General features: G+C 42.1%; 1 protein-coding gene across 3 annotated transcripts in view; it reads left to right on the top strand.

The window, feature by feature from the left end:
* The first annotated feature begins 7,987 nt into the window (after positions 1 to 7,987).
* KATNAL2 (katanin catalytic subunit A1 like 2) overlaps positions 7,988 to 22,532 on the top strand; it is a 59,847-nt gene continuing 45,302 nt past the window's right edge. The window contains exon 1 of one of the 3 annotated variants that reach the window (XM_081149566.1): positions 7,988 to 8,148. In XM_081149566.1, the coding sequence (XP_081005692.1) occupies positions 8,098 to 8,148 (51 nt within the window). In that variant the 5' untranslated portion in view covers positions 7,988 to 8,097. The remainder of the gene's footprint in view (positions 8,149 to 22,532) is intronic. The other 2 variants (XM_081149565.1, XM_081149567.1) reach the window with 2 other exon arrangements.

Genomic DNA, 22,532 nt, shown 5'->3' with positions numbered 1-22,532 from the left:
ACAGAATAAAGTGAAAGTAATATGTGAAGAGAGAAAGTTTGAGATTTCCCAGACTAGTAAAAAGTACCCTAGGTAAAGGGTTAACAAAAGCCTTGCACATTCTGCATGAGAACTTGGCCTTCAGCTAACTTTCTAGCTCTTTTCACCTGGAAACATGATAGATAAAAATGACCTCTGATTAGTAAATTGCCTATGGAACAGAAATAAAAATGAACTATAAATACTTGGGACTTTGCTGAGTAAGTTAAATTTATCAGTAAAATAAAGCAATTTTAAATATGTATGCATCAAATAGCATGGCCTAAATGTGGTTCTGCATCATCAGAACCACAATGAGAAATAAACAAAATCCGCAAATGTAGGGGAGCATTTTACCACGCTTATCACAGTAATTGATATAAAAGAAGAAAAAAAATTATTAAAGGTACAGATTTTTGGAATGGCATAATTAACAAAGTTGACCCAGTGAATATAAATAATGTGCAGAAAATGTGTTATTTCAAGTGTATATTAAACATTTACAAAAAGTGAACATACACTGACAGAACAAGTTTCGACAAATTTTAAAATTGTAATAAAATACACACAACAAAATTTGACATCTTAATAATTTTTAAGCGTGTAGTTCAACAACATTAAGTATAATCACATTGTTGCACATCCATCACCACTATTCATCTCCAGAACTCTTCATCTTATAAAACTGATTCATCATTAATCAATAATTCCCTGTTTTTCCTTTCCCTAGCTCCTGGCAACCATGAATTTGACTAGGTACCTCATATAGGTGGAATTATATAGTAAGTGTCTTTTTGTGACTGGTTTATTTCCATTGGCATAACCAAAGTTCATTTATGGTTTAGTACGTGACAGAACTCTCTTCCTTTTTAAGGCTGAATATTATGCATATAACATATTTTGTTATTCATTTATCTGTCAGTGGACATGGAGATTATGTCTTAATCTGTTTGGACTGCTAAAATAACAGACTGGGTGGCTTAAACAACAAATATTTTTTCTCACAGTTCCGCAGTCTGGGAAGTCCAAGTCCAAGTTGCCAGCAGATGTGGGGTTTGATGTGGGCCTTCTTCCTGGTTTGCAGATGCCACCGTCTCGTATCTTTACATAGCGGGAAATGGGAGCTCTGGGCTCTTCATCTTCTTATAAGGACATTAATGCCATAATAGGGCCTGCACCATCATGACCTTAGCTAAATCCAGTTACTTCTCAAAGGCCCTCCCTCCAAACACCATCGCTGGAAATTAGGGCTTCGACATAACGGGTTTTGAGGAGACACAGACATTCAGTCCATAGCAGGTTGCTTCCACTTTTTAGCTACTGTGAATAGTGCTGCTATGAACATGGGTGTACAAATATATCTTCAAGACCCTGCTTTCCTTTCTTTGGGGTACAGACCCAGAAATGGAATTGTTGGATCATAGGGTGATTCTATTTTTAATTTTTTTGAGGAACTGCCATAGTGTTTTCCATAGTGGCTGCACTATTTTAGTCTCACCAGCAGTGCACAAGGATTTCAATTTCTCCACATCCTCATCGGCACTCGTTATTTTCTGGTTTTTATAGTAGCCATCCTAATAGGTGTTAGGTGATATCTCATGGTTTTGATTTGCATTTCCTTAATGACTAGTGATGCTGGACATCTTTTCATGTGCTTATGTGCCATTTGTATATCTTCTTTAGAGAAAAGTCTATTCAATGCCTTTACCCATTTTTTAATCAGTAGTTTGTTGCTTTGTTGTTGAGTATTAACAAATTTTAAAGGGATGAAATCATACGGATTATGTTCTGTGCACAATTAAGCTAGAAATCAATAATAAATAAGGAGAAAATCACTATATTTTTGAAAATTAAGGAATACTCTTGTAAATCTGTGGCTCAAGGAAGAAATCACAATGAAAAATTTAAAACTATTTACCTGAACAATAACAAAAATACTACATATTAAAATTTGTGAGTTGTACCTAAAGTCATGGTTACTGAGAAATTGAAAATCTTAAATGTGTATGTTATAAAAGAAAAAAGGCTGGCACTCAGTTGACCTAAACAACTTTGAGAAACAGAACAGAAAAATAGAGCTCAGGAAAGTAAGAGGAAGGACATATTAAACATAAGAGAAGAAATTAATAAAAGGGAAAACTAACATATAATTCATACACAATGCTCATCATTTACTCACAAATGATCAGACATGACAGAAAACAAGGTCAGATGACTAAAAATCAACATGGGAGGTTTGTTGGGGCTGCTGTAAGTCTGTTTTTCATTCATTTTTCTATCACAGAGATTGTCGTGAGACTGTTGTTGTTTTTAATCACCTCCCAGGTTTTGATGAGATATAAGCCATATAATAGTATATACCCTTGATATGATGTGATAAGAATGGCACTTTACCTCTGTGATCTGTCTCTCAAAAAGCCCATAACCTCAGTTTAATCATGAGAAAAAAATCAGACAAATCCCAGTTAAAGGGAATTCTACAAACCACCTGACCAGCGTTTCTTAAGAGTATCAAGGTCATCAAAAACAGGAAAAATCAGAAAAACAGTCACAACCAAGAGGAACTTAGGAGACATACAACTAAATGTGATGTGGTATGCTGGCTAGGATCCTGGAATAGAAAAAGGGCATTAATCAAGAACTAAGAAAACCTGAATAAAGTATAAGCTTTAGTTAATAATAATATATCAATATTTGATCATTACTTGTGACATATATACCATATCAATACAAATTGTTAATAACAAAGGAAATAGATATATGGAACTCCCTGTACTATGTGCACAACTGGAATCTAAAGCCTATTTTATTTATCATAAAAAATTTCAAAATTATATTTGTTAATGTGAGAAAAAGAATGGCTGTTTGATTTTTAAAATATAATTTCAACTTTTGAATGATGTAAAAATGTAAAATTTCTTATCAATTTTATCTATAAGAATTTGAAGACACTGTCATTAAAATGTCTTAATCAAGAAATATAGATATTTTCAACATATCTGCTCATGAATGTGCTCTCAAGCTTTTTGTTATAACTGTTGAAATATTGTTTAATCTCTACCCACCCACTCCCCACCCCCGCCTTCCCTCTGAGATCCCTCAGTTTGTTCTATGCTTTTACGTCTCTGGATCTATTTTGTTCATCAGTTTATTTTGTTCATTATATTCCACATATGAGCGAGATCATGTGATACTTGTCTTTCTCTGCCTGGCTTATTTCACTCAGCATAATACTCTCCAAGTCCCTCCATGCTGTCCCAAAGGATAAGAGATCCTTCTTTTTTACAGCTGCATAGTATCCCATGGTGTAATTGTCCCACAGCTTTTTTATCCACTCATCTACTGATGGGCACTTGGGCTGTTTCCAGATCTTAGCTATTGTAAATTGTGCTGCTAAGAACATAGGGGTGCATATATTCTTTCTGATGATCACAGAGTTTTCAAATTGTCTCTTGTGTATCAATTGTTGTTTTTAATCCTCACCTTACGATATTTTTTCGATTGCTTTTCAGGGAGAGAAAAAAACACATCGATGCAAGAGAGACACACCAATTGGCTGCCTTCCAACAGGCACCCTGACCAAGGCCGAGGATCGGGCCTGCAACCCAGGTACATGCCCTTGGCCAGAATCGAACCTGGGACCCTTCAGTCTGAGGGCTGATGCTCTGACCACTGAGCCAAACCAGCTAGGGCTACTTCCTTGCTTTCTATCTTGTTCCACTATAAACAGTCTCCATATAACAGTTGTTATGATATTTTATAAATATAAATCTGATCTCACCAACCCCCCTACTCAAAATATTTCAATTGGTTTACATTAGTCTAAAAATCAAAATCAAACTCCTTATCACAGTCCACAAGTCCTGTTTTATTGCCCACATTTAGCTCTTATTCTTCCCCCACAATCATTATCTATCTCCTCAAACTGATTTGTCTTCGTTTTGGAATTTCTCACTACCCCAATTATATGAATTCATGGTGTATGGGTAATTATCCCTGCAGTCCCCAGCCCTCACTAGAATATAAGTTCCATGAAGGCAGAAACTTTGTTCTCTACTGTATCCCTACTGCCAAGAACATTGACTCCTATTAAGTATGGAATAAATATTTTCTGGATCAATGAAAAGCAAAGATTTCATTTTCATTCAAAAAGGGGAAGAATGACACTGCAGAGGTTAAAAAAAAAAAAAAAGTGTAATAGAAGGCATGGAGGTTGAAAATGACACAGTTCCCTAGCAGCAACAACGATAGCTAGGACACGCTAAGTGCTCATTATGTCCAGGCATTTGTGAGCACTGGAACCACATGCTTCTGGGCGTGCGTGTCAGCCTTGCTCTCCTCCTGGCCCCGCAAGCCTATTTGTGTCACGGGCGCCTCCTCCCTAGCCATAACTGATTGGACGTGGCGCATCACCAGCTGAGAAAAGCCCATCTGTTAGCCAGGGGGAAGCAATCAGATTCTTTTTCGTGAAAATGTGTGCTGAGAGATGTGCAGGCTGAGGGAGTTTGAAGATGAGTCATGCTAATGGCAGGACGTTTGTGAGTGAAGGGAACAGCTGCAGAGGTCCTTGAAGCTGCTATCTGCCCTTTCGGAGCCTTGTTGTTCAACGTTCCCTTGGCTTGATGATGTAAGTTACCAGCTATCCGTCCAGTAAAATCCACTCCCTTCGGTTTTCAAACTAATATGGGTAGGATTCTTTGTTTTGTTGATGATTCATTCTCCCAAAAACGCAAAAAGCAAACAATCTCTTAATCAAGGAAACTTTGCTAACGTAGTCTTTCCCACGCAACACTAAGAGAGTGTTACTATTTCTGTCTTACAGATGAGGAGACAAGGCCTGAACAGGTCCAATCCCTCTCCTAAAGTTGTAAGCGGTAAAGATTCCAATCCCGGCCCTGGTGGCTCTCGAGAGGGACTCTGAGCTGCTACACGGCGCTGTAGCAAGAGCAGCAAGAGAAGGGTTGTGGAGGGGAAATTAGGGAGACTGCAAACATTTTGGTACCATTTTGGGTAAATTGGAAAATGACACTGATAACAGCGATGGGGCAAAAACCAGATTTCGCTTAATTTTTTGGATAAGCTCCCATAAAAGCTCTTCCATACCAACAATTGTTGGCAGAGAGAGATTTATACCAACACGGAGTGTCTGTATGATTAAAACTTTTCCCTTTCCATTGACAGAGTTGACAGTTTTTAAAGAATGACAAGATACATTTTTTAATAATATAAAAAAGGGAGTTTTAACAATATATATTTAAAGATGACTTATAGTTCACTGTCACAGGGTTTGCAGTTAGGCAGGTACATTTCTTGCCATTCTTGAAACTGCCCCTCATTCTTGCATGCCTAGCACAGCTCTGCTGAAGATGGTCTGACATAAGAGAGGTGGTGAAAACAGAATTCCAGAGGGTCTACTAGGGCAGGGGCTGATAGAAAGGGATAGGACTGAGGGATTAATGTATGATTTGAAGAGAGTAATGAATAAAATAAAAGTCTTATGACTAAAAAACACTCAGAATTCACCCTCTGAAACATCCTTGCTGTAAGAGAAAGAACGAGGGCAGTAACTCATTTTCTCCAACTGAAGTTGGACTCTGTTTTTCAATCCTTGGGAAATAATATGCCTTGAGAAACAGTGGTAAGCTTGTGCTCCGTGTCATATACATCAAATAATATGCCTTGGAAGCATCCTTAGTGTGCACACCAGACACAATTTTGTTACTTCCCTAATTATTTAAACAATGTTTCAAAACTCAAGCATGAGAAATTTTAATGTGTTTTATAAAAAGATGAAAAAATAAAATTTTCTTAGGAAGAGGGGAGATTTTGCCCTGGCCAGTGTGGCTCAGTTGGTTGGAGTGTCGTCCTGTGAACCAAAAGGTGGCTGATTTGATTCCTGATGGAGGCACATAAGGGAGGCAATCCATCGATGTTTCTCTCTCACATCGATGTTTCTCTTTCTCTCTCTCTCTAAAAAAAAAAAAAAATCAATAAACACATTTTTTCAAAAAAGAGAGAAGATTTTCTTTTGTCTGCAATCATTAATAGTTTAGCAAGCAATAAATTGATACAGTTTAAAAATCCATTCTGGGAGCGGGAAGCCTGCCTTTTGCACCAGAAAGCAGGCCACTCGGTGGATGTGAGACAAACACCAGGAAGGTATAAGGTGGGAAGCTCACAAAACAGACAACAGGAACTGCTAGATGTCCAACATCACCGTGCCCTACAGAGATGCTGAATGGCACAGCTAGAGCAGGTATACATCTGTGGCAGCAAGATCCACTTTCTGATCTTGCCTGACATGCTGAAAAACTCGCCCATGTTAAAGAGCATGAAAAAGAAAAACCAAGGCTCAGGGGCTGGCTGGGAAAGAGCTGCTAATCTGAGAACCCAACCAGCCTTGAGAGGAAAAAGACATGGAATGGGACATGGAAATATCTTCCAGAAGTAAAGATAACTTTATCTATTTAGAACTTTGCCTCCATTATTATTATTATTATTATTATTATTATTATTATTAAATTATCTGGGTTGGGGGTGGGGGTGCATGCTTATGTATATGTCTTAGGTTTTCTTTTGACATCTTTCTCTTTAGATCAAGGGATATGTTAAACTAAATAAATATGATGGGGTTTTGTTGTTTTTTTTGGAGGAAAAAAATGGTTTTAATCTGGGGGCAATTTTACCCCTGGGAGGGGGGGAGGATAAGGCATTTGGCAATGTCTGGAACCATTTTTGGTTGTCATAATTTGGGATGTGCACTGGCATCTAGTGGATGGATCATGATGACACACATGAACCAACCCGATCAATTTTAATATCAGTAAAAGTGGGGCAACCAAGTATTATTTGCCTCCTGAAGATGGTACAATAGGAAGTAACATGAAATGCTCTTGCTCAAAAGTCTAATCAAGACTATGTCTCACAGAAAATAAGGGAAAGAGAGATGCAAAATAGAGAACTTGTTAAACCACACCACAAGGCTGCAAACAGCTGTAGATAGGAAATTCCACAGGACAAATGATGCAGATTCTTCAATAAATGGCTACCTAAGGGGGAAAAAAAGAGAGAAGACACAAATTACTAATACCAGAAACAAAAGGGGACATCACTACAAATCCCATGGACATTAAAATGGTAGCCCAACTGGTGTGGCTCAGAGGTTGGGCATCCACCTAGGATCTAGGAGACTGCAGTTTGATTCCCAGTCAGGGCACATGCCCAGGTTGCCTGCTGGATCCCCAGTGGGGTGCAGGCAGGAGGCAGCCGATCAATGACTCTCTCATCATTGATGTTTCTATCTCTCTCTCTCTCCCTCTCCCTCTCTCTGAAATCAGTAAAGATATATATTTTTAAAAATACATGAAGAAAATGGAGCAGAGGTAAATGTAAAGTCCATATTTGTCCCTTTCTAATGAGAATAAATCTGATGTGGAGGGAACTGAAGGAGAAGGAAAAGTTTGATACACAGTCTGCATCCTAGAATGCCCCTGAAAACAAAACAAGACAAAACAAAACAAAAAAGTCCACAGCAGATTTTTTTTTTTTTTTCAGCCTAAATGGACTACACATAGGCAATTTCAAAGTAAAGCAGGAACTACCAAATCTTAAGTTTAATGGGGAGGGAGAGGGGGGCCTAGAGAAGAAGGGATGTCATAAGTAGGGTCTTAGGAACATAAGGATTGAATCACAAAGGCCTGAACAGCTGCCGAAATCAAGGACAAATTCGATGATACATAAATTTCGGTTAGCTTGCATATTATGGAGACAGAATTAAAAGACCCAAAACAATTGCAACCCCCGCCCCAAGCCCTGCCAATCATCCTCTCTCGGTCTCTTGATTGGTCAGCGCCTGGCAAACGCTCTGGATTAAACATGCTAATTTTATCATTGATTGGCATGATAAAGAATCCATCTCTGCCCAGTGACTGGCTGATCTGTCTAGGCTCTGGCCAATCCTGTAAGGGGCGGGCTGGTTAAGCTTCAGGTTTCTCCGAGCTGCCTTTCTTGGATGTACTTACCGGTAGATCAGCAAGTGGCTTCTTTTCTCTCTTCTCTCCGGCCCTAACACAGTTTCTGATGGAGCTTTCTTACCAGACCCTAAAAGTCACGCATCAGGCACGGGAAGCGGTAAGGAAAGCAAATGCAAAACAGAACTGTACCCCAAACTCCTCTCCCCTTGTTGCCGCCGGCCGATTTATGTGTCACCGGTTGCTATGGCGCAGAGTCGGCGGCCGAGCGGCGCCAGCGCCCGGAGGGCCTCTAGGTCCCATCGGTAAAGTCCCGGCGCCGGGCTAGAGGCGGTCGCTTGATGCTGAGAGGATGGGTCTGGGACGGAGGGGGGTTTGTGAGTGACTATGGGTTTGATGAAAGGGAAGGCACAGGCGGTTAGTGACTGAGGAAATGGGGTGTCGAGGGGGAGGTATTGTTAGACAATCTGAGTCTTCATTGGTGAGGAGGTTTGCGGAGCGATCAAAATGAAGATTGTTGAAATCCTGTGACCTGAAAGTTGGGGTACCGGATTCTGGTCCTGATTCGCCACTACAAGCCCGAGGGACTTTAGGAATTCCCCTTTCGGGCTTCATTTCCCCCATTTGAAAGTAAGGAAACTGGATTACATAAACTTCACAATTCGTGCAGTGGTTTCCTGTGCTCTACATCATCTGCTAACTAGCCAGCAATACTTTTTACAACAACAAACATGAATTGAAGACATACTCTATGCCAGGCACTGGGGAAGTAAAAACAATGCTTGGGGGAGGAGGGAAGATAAAATTAAAATTAAAAAAACTGCTATCTGGGCCCCACCTGCAGAGATTCTGATTTACTGGTTTGGGATGGAGCCTGTGCATTGATACTTTTTTTGAAAGTTCAGAAGGTGAACTACTGCTCTAGTGTCTCCCACCTTAAAAAAAAAACGACACACCAAACTAACAATACAAAAGAAATGTAACTTTCTGTTTGACCCCACATTGCTCCCCCATGCCACCCCCAACAATAAGAACCTCTCTCTCTCCAACTTTGGGAGAAAAATGGCTACTTATGTTGCTACTTCCTCATATTTGGATTGTGCTTAAACCATTCCAGTCTGAGCTTGAACTCCCAGCCATCAGAACCTTTTAGTTGGCTTTTAATAAAGCAGATTGCTGGGCCTCACTGAGACTTTCTGAATCAGAAACGCTCTGTGATGGAATCTTGAAAATTGCACTGTGAACGCAACCCAGGTTTGAAAACCACTTCCCTAAATGGTCTCACACATTTTCATGACTTCCAGTGCCATTTATATGCTAACAATCCCCCAAACTGGCTCTAGACTAGACTTCATTGCTGAGCCCCAAACCCATGTGGTGTCCTAAAAGATGGAATACAGAGAGGACAATGAATCAACTGATTACTTGACAATTTAGTAGGGTATCTCAAGTATCTGCATCTTAATTTGTTCAATACCTAACTTTTAACCTTCCTGTCTAAAACGTGTACCTTTCACCTGGCCCACGTGGCTCAGCGGTTTAGCATCAACCTATGATTCAGGATATCTCAGTTCCATTCCTGGTCAGGGCACGTGCTGGGGTTGCAGGCTTGATCCCCAGCAGGGGGCGTGCAGGAGGCAGCTGATCAATGGCTCTCTCATCATTGATGTTTCTATCTCTCTCTCGCCCTCTCCTCTCTCTGAAATCAATAAAGACATATTTCAAAAATAAAAAAATAAAACTTGTACCTTTCTTTTCCAGTCTTCCTCCATCTGGGAATGTGAAACCACCACCAACCCAATTGTTCCAACCAGAATCCTGGGAGTCATCCTTAGCTGTTTCTTCCTCTTAGTCCCTCCCCTCTATCCTCTACACAAGGAAGACATCAGCAAATTTTATTGATTCTATTTCTGTAATGAGTTTTTAACCATCTGTATCTCCACAGCCATGACCCTGATCCAAAGCAACCATACTATTTTACCTGAACCACTTTAATAGCCTCTTTACTATTCCCCCTGTTGGTTTTTGCCTCCCTCCAGCCCATTCTTCACCCAGTGATCAGAGTGATCTTAAAAATTTTCACTCCTTGGCTGGGATTCTATTTTGTCACTCCTTGGCTAGGATCCTTTTATTGGTTTTCCATTACACTTGGGATAAAACCCCCAAACCTTGACATGACTCACAGAGCACTGCAATGATGTGGCCTAAGTTCCACATCCAGCCTCTTCCTCACCACTTTCCACTTTGCCTTTCACTGCTCTAAGCACATTCTCTCTGATCTGACATGTCTCTGAACTCTATATACTCTGTACCATACAAATTAGTACTTAATTGTAATTCATTTATATTATCTGTTTCCTGCTCATAACAGCTTCTCAAATAGAATTTGTGTAAAACCTGGCAGAGACCCAGTTTTATTTCTTGTTGTTTTTTTAAAAATATATTTTTATTGATTTCAGAGAGAGAGGGAGAGAGAGACAGAAACATCCATGATGAGAGAGTCATTGATCGGCTGACTCTTGCACACCCCCTGCTGGGGATCAAGTCTGCAACCCGGGCATGTGCCCTGACCGGGAATCGAACCATGATCTCCTGGATCAGAGGTGGATACTGAGCCACGCCAGCAAGGCTATTTCTTGTTTTAGTCCCTAGATGGTGCAGAGAGCAATATTTAGTTATGCTCATTGGTGGCTTCATCTCTGGAGATCTAAGTGCAAGGAATTGTGCTGATTAGGGGCCTGAGAAGGAAATAAGGTGGAGGTGGGTGTGGCGATGTGGTGAACCAGTGTAAAGAGGACCGGGTGTCCACAGGAATCTTGCTCATCTACATCCTGTATTAGGATTCCCAGAATACTTCCTTTTTACTTGGTTGATTTTTATAGTTGTTTCAAATTATTTACTTACATATATATGTATTGTTTTAGTTTTAGTTTTTTAATGTCACACATAGTTAAAACTTATAATAGTTCTGCAAAATTCAAAAGTCTCTTGCTTCACCACACCCTACCCTCAAGTATTGCTCCCTAGAAACAACCAATTTCCCCTCTTTTAGCAGCTTCTTCAAAGTAACAAGTTTATACTTATGAATTTTGATTTTTCATTGTCCAATGTAATCTTCTCACTTTTATGGAAAATGAGCATTTGGTTTTCCTCTACCTACCTCACCCTTTCCCCTTACTCTACCATCCACCCATACTTCCCGTCCCATATTCTCCCACGATTGTTCTGTCACAATTTGGGGTTAATTAAATATTCCATATTTATATTAATCTGAACATGTAAATATTATTCAGAGCTGAGCCATGTGGTACACTACAGCTATATTTTATTTTTCATTTAACTTTTGGGTCAGGACTCAATCATCTCTTAACTAACACCTCATTCTTTGGCTTAGTTTTCTATATATACCATGCCATTTCTTCCTAAACTTTCTGAAAGAACTGTGAAACTCCTCTCCATGTGGTGAAGCTCACCAGAAGCTTCTCAGTCCCTTTATTTTTTCCTTGTAGACATCATTTCTGGCCCTGCCCTACGTATCTCTTCTATCTGGCTGTTCCTGAGTCATATTCTTTTACAACAAGCCTGTGATCTAGTAGTAAACAAAACGACAGAACAAAACCAAACCAGAAACAAAACCTGATACTGGTGTTTTGAGATATCCTCAGGAAATGCCTCTTTTCTTGGTTTTCCTACTCCAGCCTCCTAGTGTTCTACTTTACTTCTTGGCCCCCTTATGAGCTTCTCTTTTTTCTGCCCCTTAAATTCTTGTTCTTTAGGATCTGAACTTGCCTTTCTTGGTTAGCCTGCTTCTCAAACTTGATAAAGTGCCCCTCTTTTATGCCATGAGTAGAGGTCACCACACCACCTTCATCCTAGGAAATTAAAGTGGAATTTTTCTTTGTCGGTTTCTTCCCTCCACCCAAGTAAAGTCTGGCATGTTTCTTTTCTGACTAGTAAACTGATCATGCTTTTGAAGCTTTTGCAGTCTTCAATGTGCACACTAAATACAGGGATGTTTTTAAAATTCAGATTCTGATCCAGTAGTTCTGGGGTGGGGCATGTATCATAAGCTCCTATGTAATACTGATTCTACTGCTGATCTTAGGGTAGCAAAGATCTGGGAATGGAGAATTTTCTCCTATTCCACTTTAAATTTAGTGTTTAATTAAAATAAGACTACATTCAACCTGAAAAACATCTGCCACTTTCTTTTTTCCAACTTGCATGTAAGATCCTCTAGAATGTGCTAAGGGCAAGGAAGCTCTGAAGAACAATAGCTTCAGTGTTTTTAATTTGACCACATGATTAAAACAAACAAACAAACAAACAAACAAATAGTAATTGGTATCGATGCATAAGAATGGTTTGGGGAAAGCCGTAATTGATCCACACAGAATAATCCTGAAACAAAGCTACTTTCATTTATTCTTATGTGTCATTATATGTACTTTTCAAAAGTTGTGATTGCCTATGTGAGACTTTTATATTAAAAAATATCTATTATAAGCATTAGCTAATTAGTTAAGCGGTTGACTAGGTTTTTATATGAGTACTGTTAAATGCCTTAACTTTTATTAATTGCATAGACCCTAAAAACAACAACAGAATAATTGAAAATTTAATTACATCAATGTTTTTCTTCAAAGAACTAAGGCTTATTAAACTTTAAATGTTCGAACATTTAAGCATCTATTGAAATACCAATAGCTATAAACAGTGTGCAGTTCTAAATACTAATTAAACAAACTCTAAATCACCATAAAGCTAAGCTGAATGTTAAGTAACTCTTATGATTTAAGTGCTCTGCTCTTACATGAGGAAGTTTAACCACTTCAGTACTGAGCACAGCTGCAGCCTTGTGGGCATCTTTTCAAATGCTGTGGATGCTGTTGGTCCACATTCTTCCTGCACCTGAATCAGGAAAGGTAGACTGAGGCATTACAGGATGGCTGCAGATTGAGTGGAAGCTACACTGACGCTCTCCCAGGACCACAATGGAATTACAACTGAAATATAGAAAAACCACCCTGAATAATCAACTGCAACTGCAGATGAGCAGGAGAGCACCCTCATAACCAAGGAGGAAAAGTGGAGACCACACAGAGACTGGTAGGAAGTGTGGAGGCAGAGAGGACTGCTGGGCTCCCACAGGCAGCAGCTGAAGGTCCGGAGGGCTATCTCAGCTGGGGCTGTTTCCCACTGAGAACTCTGGGGTCTAAACCCCAAGCTGGGCCTCCCAGCCAGAGCGCCAGAACCGAGAAAGGTGCCCACATAACATCTGCTGTGAAAAGCAGCCGGGTTTCTGTCTGCCAGGGAGAGACGGTTGGAAATGCAGGCAACCTCTTAAAGGGCCAACGCACAAAGTTTTGTGTACAGCCGCTCACTTTGGGCTTCGGCAGAAGGAGGGCAGAGTGGACTGGAGCTGTGTGAGGAGAATCTAGGGGTGCTGGCTTGGAGACTAGAGCTCAGAGAGCTGCTGAGTCATTCCCCCATACTGCAGAGGACATCTTTCTCAGGCAGACATTTACCATCCAAGCTGCTTTTGCTGGAGGACTTTAAGGGAAAGATGGAAAGCAACACAGTCATAGTAGGGGACTTTAATACCTCACTGACTTTACTGGATAGATCTTCCAGACAAAAAATCAATAAGGAAACAGTGATTCTAAATGACACACTAGATCAGATGGATTTAATTGACATTTACAGAATATTTCACCCCAAAGCTGCAGAATATATATTCTCCTCAAGTGCACATGGGACATTCTTAAAGATAAACCACATGTTAGGACACAAAACAAGTCTCTACAAGTTCAAGAAGACTGAAATCATATCAAGCATCTTCTTGGATATTTACACCATGGAATACTATGCACCTGTAAAACAAAAGATTCCTTACCCTATGAGACAGCATGGTGGGACCTGGAGAGTATTATGCCAAGAGAAATAAGCCAGTCAGAGAAAGACAAGTGTCTCACATGATCTTACTCATACGTAGAATCTAATGAACAAAAAAATCCCAATGAACAAAATAGATCCAGAGACATAGAAACATGGAACAGACTGATGAATTTCAGAGGGAAGATGGCGGTGAGTGGGTGGGTGGGGAGAGATTAACTTAAGAATTTATATGCATATATGCATAACCCATGGACACAGATAATAGTGTGGTGAAGGTCTGGGGGGATAGGTGCAGGGTGGAGGGGATCAATGGGGGAAAAGGAGGACATTTGTAATACTTTCAACAAGAAAGGAAAGGAAAGGAAAGGAAAGGAAAGGAAAGGAAAGGAAAGGAAAGGAAAGGAAAGGAAAGGAAAGGAAAGGAAAGGAAAGGAAAGGAAAGAGAAAAGCAGACTGATCAGACAATAATGTCATATTGCTACTCTTGCAGACTTGGTTTTTTTTTAAACCACTAACTAAGACTATGAGAATATATATATATATATATATATATATATATATATATATTTGTATATTTGATGTTTTGGGTTAAAGACATTCTTTCTTTTGTAAAAAGAACATTAGGTTTTATTTTTAAATACAAAAAAAGTATATATTGCACCACCCAGATAAATTTTGAAAACATTACAAAAAATTTGATATAGCCTTCTGCTTTCAAATATGATAAAGTAATTGGTACCAGACTATCATTCCTGCTGTATGCAGCTAGAAAACTGGACTAAATATATGAATAATCTGTTTTCAGACATTGGACAATGTGATCATGAGAGAAGGCCTTCTGCCTGGAAGCAGTTATTGGGTTCCGGCACAGGAGGTAATATCCAAGCAGAGCGCAGCAGATGACACAGAAAGTAGAGTTCAGGAAAACTCTGGTGGTTAGAATTGGGAGGGAAGACTAGAGAGAAGGGAGCTATGCAAACATATTGCTTCATAATTCTGAGTTTTTGACTGAATACTAAGCTGTGCATATATACAGTGAAGATGAATGAAGCTTAGGGAAAGACCTATAGTAAGCTAAACTAGCCCTAGGATAAAGGCTACTTTTAGATATATCTTTCTGGCAAAGCTTAAAAATAAGCCTTGATAGGATCAGACTTACCTGCAAATAACTAAACTATCTGCCAGAATAAAACTCAACACATTTAAAAAGAAGACAGTAAAATCCAGACTTTTGCAGCGACTAGCATTCAATAAAAAATCACTAGTGGTCACAAGAAACAGGAAAATGTCACAAAACCATCACAAAAATCAGTCAACACATTCAAGTTCATATCAATAGGATTATCAATACTTTAAAATTTCTTTTTGGTATCAGTTTGTTATATTTTGTTTTCTTGAAATTTGTCCATCTCATCTAAAATTTCAAATATTTTGGCATAATTGTTCATAATATTTTGTTATTTTTATACATACTTTTTTTTTTTCTTCATCAGTCTTGCCAATAGTTTATCAATTTTGTAGTCTTTTCAAAGAACCAACTTTTGTTTTGTTGATCTTGTCTATTGGAAGTTTGATTTCTATTTCACTTTTACATTCTTAAAATTATTATTTCCTTCCTTCTACTTTCCTTGGGTTTATTTTATTATTCTTTTTCTGATTTCTTAAGATGGTTGATTAACTCATTAATGTTTTTACCTTTTTTCTCTTCTAACAAATGCAATTAAGGACTTAAATTTCCCTCCAATCACTACTTTGCCTGTTTCCCACGTTTTAATATGCAGCATTTTCATTTTTTAAATTTTCATTTAATTCCAAATATTTTCTAATCTCTATTGGGATTTTTCTCTGACCCATAAGTATTTAGAAGTGTATTACTTGCATATAAGAAATCTATTGATATCTTTTTGACACTGTTTTCTAGTTTAATTGCATTGTGTGAACACAATAATATTCTAAGTGATTTCAGTTCTTTGATACTTGTTGAAAATTGTTTTATAGCTCATATTCTAAGGTTAGGTCTATTAATTGTGTTGCTCAAATCTTTTATATGGCACAGATTTTTTTCTTGTTCTATCAATTACTGAGGAATCCATATAAAATTCTCCCACTGTGATTGTTTTGTTTGTTTGTTTTTGCCTATTTCTCCTTTTGCTTCTGTCAATTTTTGCTGTATTTATTTTGATGCCATGTTGCTACGTACATAGACATTTATGGTTGCTATCTTCAGTTAATGTGTGTGTTTGATGTGAGATGGGGGTTAAGCTTCATTTTGGGGGGATTAATCTAGTTGCTTTAGCACCTTTTTAAAAAATAGGCAACTCTGTAAAAAAATCAAATTACCATATATTTGTAGGCCTATTTCTGAATTCTTTGTTCCGTTCCACTGATATATTTGTCTGTCTACATGCCAACATCAAACAATCTTAATTATTGTGGCTTTATGTTAAGCCTTGAAAATTGATAGCATAAATCCTCTGACTTAGCTCTGTTTCAGTGCTATCTTGGTTATTATAAATTTTCACATAAATTTTCGAATCAGATTTTCAGTTTATTGAAAAAGGCCTGCTGAGCTTTTGATTAGACTGCATTGAATCTGTAGATCAATTTGCAGAAGAATGAACATCTTCATAATATTGATTTTCCCAATTATAAACACTGTATCTTCTTTAATTTCTCTTAGCTATATTTTTGTCATAGCTTGCTAGGGCTACCATCACAAAATACCAGACTGGGTGGCTTAAACAACATAAATTTATTTTCTCACAGTTCTGGAAGCTAGAAGTTCAAGCTCAAGGTATTAGCAGGTTTGGTTTCTCCTGCGGTTCCCCTATTGCCTTGCAAATGGCCACCTTCTTGCTGTGTTCTCTGTCACTCGGTCTTTCCTGTATTGGAGAGAATCCTGGTGTCTCTTTGTGTGTCCAAATTTCCTCTTCTTATAAGGACACCAGTTATATTGGATTAGGGCCCACCCTAACAGCCTCATTTTAACTTAATCACCTCCTAAAAGTTTTATCTCCAAATACAGTCACCTTCTAAGTATTCAGGGTTATATGAATTGGGGAAAGGAACACAATTCAGACCACAAAAAAGTTATCTTTTGTTAAATTTTCCCTATTTGATTTTTACATGCAATTGTAAATGGTATTGGTTAAAGTAGTTTTTCTAAAGTCTGTGTCTGATAGTTCCAATATCTTGAGTCCCATGTGGATGTTTCAATTGTCATTATTACTGATGTTCCTCATTATGCTGTTCTTATCTTAGACGGTGTAGGGCAGTGCAGCTGATAATTTGTTTTTAGAAATAATTTGAGATGAAGGGTGATGTTATCTTCCTGTAGAGGTGATTTAGTAAGTTTGTTTCTGCCTTGTGCCTACCGGGGGTTATAAGTAATCCAAGAACATCTCAATCCAATTTCAGAAATTGAGATTTTTTTCTGGGCCACATAGAAAATGGGCAACTGAGCTGGGGCAACTTAACTTCTCTTTCGCCCTTATTCCCAGGACTGAGCCCTTCATAGGTTTTACTTATGGTCCTGCAGGGTCCCCTATCTTGCTGGGCCCTGGACTCTTAACTTTTGTACCTGTAGTGCCTTTAAGTTTTACTTATTTTATTTATTTATATTTTTTGTTAATCCTCACCCGAGGATATTTTTTCTATTTATTTTTTGAGAGAGCGGAAAGGAGGAAGCCTGGGGGTGGGGGGAGAGAGAGAAACATCGATGTGAGAGAGACGTATAGATTGGTCGCCTCCCAGATCCACCCTGACCGGGGGCGGGAATCAAACCTGCAGCCCAGGTACCTGCCCTTGACCCGGAATCAAATCTGCGATCCTCGGGTGCGTGGACTGTCGCTCCAACCCCTGAGTCACACTGACCAGGGTGAGGTTTTCAAATGCACTCCTCAGAACCTCAGCCTCTGAGCAGGCGAATGTCCTTGGGGGAAAGTGGCTTCAAATGCCACGATCACGCGTGCGCGTTAATGAACGCGCATGCACTCGGGTATATCTGGAGGATAAAAACCCTATCATTGAAATTGCTGTGTCGAAGAATTTGTACAGGTGTGTATTTGACATGTGCACACGCAACTGAACCACAGCACATATCCCTATTTCCTTCCGGACCCTTTTCCGTGCGTGACACACACGCGCGCGCGCTCTCCAGGCAGGTAGGCAGCGGCTGCCGCGCAAGGTTCACAGAGAGGGCGCTTAGAAACAAGGAGTCGGCCGTCTTAGCATTACTGATGGAGCTGAGCAGCCTGTATTTCCCCTCTTGTCCTGGGTTTTAAAGTTATCCCAAGTCTTGGAATTTGTCAGATCTGAGAATTCCCGACGGTAACGCTTGCGATTATCGTTCTCAGTGGTATACATTGACAGCTCATATATGCGCGGTTAGTTACAGATTCACAAATCAAGGTTAAGGAAATGGTAGGTAACAAACACAGTACACGAAATGAACACACCACATTCCCACCACCCAGATATGCTAAGGGGGAACCTTGGCGTCTCTCCGTGTGTGTGTCTGTCCAGATCTTTTTCTGCGGGTGGTATATACACACATGGGCCCGCACACACTCCCGACTGCTGTGGCATGAAGGCTCACAGGGCAGCACTTGAAAACGACAGGCATCATAGTCCAAAAGTTTCCGCAAAGCCAAAGATTGCGGTCTCCCGTGGAAGTACCATCTTCTCAGCCTCACTGTCCAAATTCCACCTTCCAAATTAAATCTGCAAGGGCAGCCCGTGGCTCATCGTCGGGAGAATCTGTTCCTGAAATCTCTAGTGGTCTTGGCCATCATCGGGGCGATCAGCTTCGCAGGCTTCTTGCTGCTGCTGGCCGCCTGCGCCAAGCGGCCCTGGTGGTGCTGGTGCTGTCGCCAGCCGGCTTCCCAGGGACGTGGAGAAAGCTGTGGCCACCGGCGCCCTGAGAGGGAGCATGGCCGCTTGTTGTGGGGGTTGGGGCTGCCATGATCTTGACTTTTTCCTGGCCAGCTGCTCCTCCTCTTTCAAACGAGTGGAAAAAGATCATCTTCGCTTGCCGGCCCTTGGGCCCACTGGCCTGTGCGGATCTGATCTTCAGGGTCAGCGCGCGGAGCCGCTGCTCTCGGGCATCCTGAAGCCTCAGGTACATCTCCCGCCACGACTCACGTTCTTCCCGCTTTTCTTTCTTAAAGTTGCGGTGACAATGCATCTTCCACAACTGATGCGTTTCTTCAGCTAGTGCACGATTGTACGTCTCTAGGCGATGGAGCTGATCAGGTGTACAGCTCTCCAAGACGGGTTCGAGAACAGAACTCGGGACCCTTCCCGCTCGGAACAGGACGTCGACGTTGTTTCTAAGGACCTGGATACACCGCTGGCGCAACGTCGTCATTCTGCAGGGACAGGCCCACCTGGAGCCCGAGAACACGCGCACCTTGGAGTTCACCCTGAGGCCTGCAAACCCAGGCTCCTCCTCGTCCTGCGGGGAAGGCAGCGCCCTCTGCTTCAGTCGGCAGGACATCGGTTCAAAGGCAGGGAGGGGACTGGAGCTGGGCCGGGCCCTGAAGGACGCGAGGCCCGGCAGCGTGGGCAGCCCGTGGTCCAGGACGCTCGGCCCCGGGGGGCTGCGGCTCCAGCGACCTGGGCCCGCGGGCGCGCGCCTGAGGTGATCCGGGAACCAGGCTCTCCCAGCGCTTTTCGAATCCCTTTCCTCAGCAGTTTTTCCCTCAGACGCCCCGGCTGGAGCGTGCGCACTCCGCTTTCTCTTCCCCGGGGCTGGTCGTAGATGAGGAGAGCCTCGACAGGCACGGCGGGCTGCGCGACTTCCTCCGCGGCCGCCTCGCCCACGTCGGGGCGCGGGCCCGCGGGCCGCCTCAGCGAGGGCCAAGTTCCGACTGTCGCTTCGGGAGCCCTGGGGCTGTGGGCCACCTTCCCTTTCGCCGCGGGCGGCAGGCCCCGCGCCCCCTTTCCCGCGCCTGAGCCGCCCAGACGCCGCCTGTCCTCGTCCGGCTGGGTTTCCCCCGCGTCTTCTTCGTGCTTTCACTTTTTCACTTGGTCCTCTGAAGCCGCCTGCGATGGAGCCGAAAACTTCTGGAAGCTGCGGCGCTCTCTTTCCTCTCCCTTCTTGGCACCCTCTCGGGAGGGGGGCCTTGGGCTTTCCTCTCTGCACAAGGCCTGGCGGGATCTCTGGCTGGTCAGAGCCCGGGACTTCTGTCCCTTGACAACCACAGGGTGGTGGTCCCTGTGGGACTGTGGGTGCCCCTCACTTCGACTCGCAGCCCGTCTCCCCCGGGGTGGCCCCAGGTGTCGCTCCAGGCCGAGCTGCCGCCTGGCCCGAGAGGCTGTAAGGCGGCCTTCAGGCCTCTGGCGCGCCTCGTGGGCCCCAGACGTCCGATGAGGAGCTGCAGCCGATGGAGGGGACCGGCCTCCGCCGGAAGATCCCTGCTCCCGAGTCAGCTGGTGAAACTCGACGGCCGGTCCTTCTCTCCTCTGTCGCCTCACGAAAGCGGGGCCCTTGGGGCCTCGGGGGCCGGGAGGGCGCTCGGAGCTGTGCGCGTGGCCGCGGGCCGCCCGGCGGTCTCCCTCCCTCTGCCGCAGACCCCCCCGGGGCGCGCTCGGGATCTTCTCCCCGAGGCCCTTTCGTCAGGCCCAGTGTTTCCTTCCACGGGAACCAAGGTCTTGAGTCCCCGGCAAGGCTTCTGATGTGCTCGCGTTTGGGCAGGCGAGCGTCTGCCTGGCCGGTCTCCACCGGAATGGTTACTGAGAGCGGGCGGGTCTCCTTATATACTCTCCGCGCCAAGCGCCGGGGGCGGGGCCAGGCCTGCGGACGCGCCCACTAGGTGCCCCGCCCCTGCCCCATCCCTGGGGACACCCAGGCGCCCCTGGCCCCTTGAGGGCAGGGCCCAGCTTCCGTCTCGAGAGCCTGGCCTGGAGGTCCGTTATCTAATCCCCATTTTCGGGATGAGGAAACTGAGGCGTAGGGAGATGAAGTTAATTTGCATATGCGGTCACGTACCGGGAAGAGCGGAGGCTGGAATTTAGAAGTTTAGCTCCAGTGTGAGCGGACCCCTTCTGAAGGGGGTAAAGAGTGCGAGCCCAGAGAGAGAAATGGGTCTGTCTGGAGTCAACAGCTTTGCCCTGTGAGCACAATAACAGTGCCTGCCCTAGGTAGGCATCGACAAATTCTCCCGGAACGAGTGGCTGAATGGCCGTTTGCTCTGATCACCCGAACATTAGCAGCAGGGCCTGACTCAGGTCTAGGCACTCCAGGTGTCCTTGAGGGCGCTTATCCTCACCCTACAAGGCCTCGATTTCATTAATACTGCAGCCACTACCCCAAAGAACAACTTCATAGTCTTAACTGAGTGTCACGCTGCGTCCATCTCGTTGATTAGATCAGAACTGTAACTAGATTACAACCAGATCTCCAGGAATGCACTTGGCCTGACCCCTTGACCAAGTTAGGAAGCTCAGTGGTTGCTGATCCTTGATTTCTTTTTTTATATGTAAATTTTTCTGATCTCTTGAACAATTCTATAGGTATACCTTGTGAGCTTTTGTTGAACCTTTCCCTCAGATTTTCCAGTTGTCTTAATATTATTTACTGAGCAGTCTATATTTCCCCTATAATTCTGGGTTTTAAAGATATCTCAAGTCTTAGAACTTATGAGATCTGAGAATTCCTGACAGTTATTGTTTTCAGTATTTTCAGTATTCTCAGTAGTATCAGTTGGCGGCTTTAATACTGCAATATTACTCAGTCAAGAATCAACTTTAAGGAAAGGATATGTAACAAACACATTAAGTAAAATAAAAACACCACATTCCCACAACCCAGATACACTGAGGTGTTAACCAGGGGTGAACCTTAATGTATATCCATGTATGCCTCCAGATCCTTTTCCGTGCATGTATACACACACATGCACACACACTGTATTTTTTATTCGAATGAAATCATATCATAAATACCATTCTTTAACTAATTAGTTCTCTAACCAGCATCCAATTCAGGATCGTGCATTGTATCTTGTTTTTGTATCCCTTAAGTTTCTTTGAATTAGCACAGCTTTTTTCACCCCCTACAAGCTCCGTTTTAATTTTAATTTTAATTTTTAATCACACCAGCTTTTTCAAGAAATCCTGAAAATTGTTCTGCAGAACCTCTCCCTTTCTCAATTTTTCTCATTACTTCCTGAAGGTCTCATTTGCTGCCCATCCCGGGTAAACTGAAAGTTGTTTCTAAAGGCTTGATGGATTTAAGTTATTCCCTTTAACTTATCTCGCAGGTGATACTGAGGTCACCAGGAGACTGCGGTACTGCCTTCCTGTGATGACAGTCTCCTCTCTGTAATGTGCAGCTCTGTTGCAAGTAGGAAGTAGCATGTGTGAGCATGAGCTTTATGAAAAGAACATACATATCATAATTCCACAATCTAGTTCAGTGTTTAATAACAATGGCATAGAATGGAAAGTTCCCTGGGTTTCAGTGGATTTTATATTTTTCTGAAATTTCAAATTCTATAACCAGTTCATACTCAGGATCAACAACAAATGTCCCTCTTCATGAAACGCTGTTGCTGAGCATAGTTGACCAGCCCTGACTTTGTGTTAAATACAATAAATGCCTTCCTGGATCTGTAGACATTCCTGTTGATAGTTCTCATGCTT

This window comes from Miniopterus schreibersii (assembly GCF_964146895.1).
Source record: "Miniopterus schreibersii genome assembly, chromosome: 10".
Lineage (NCBI taxonomy): Eukaryota > Metazoa > Chordata > Mammalia > Chiroptera > Miniopteridae > Miniopterus > Miniopterus schreibersii.
The sequence above is the reverse complement of the archived record's forward strand: the minus strand, read 5'-3'. Positions and strand labels throughout refer to the sequence as shown.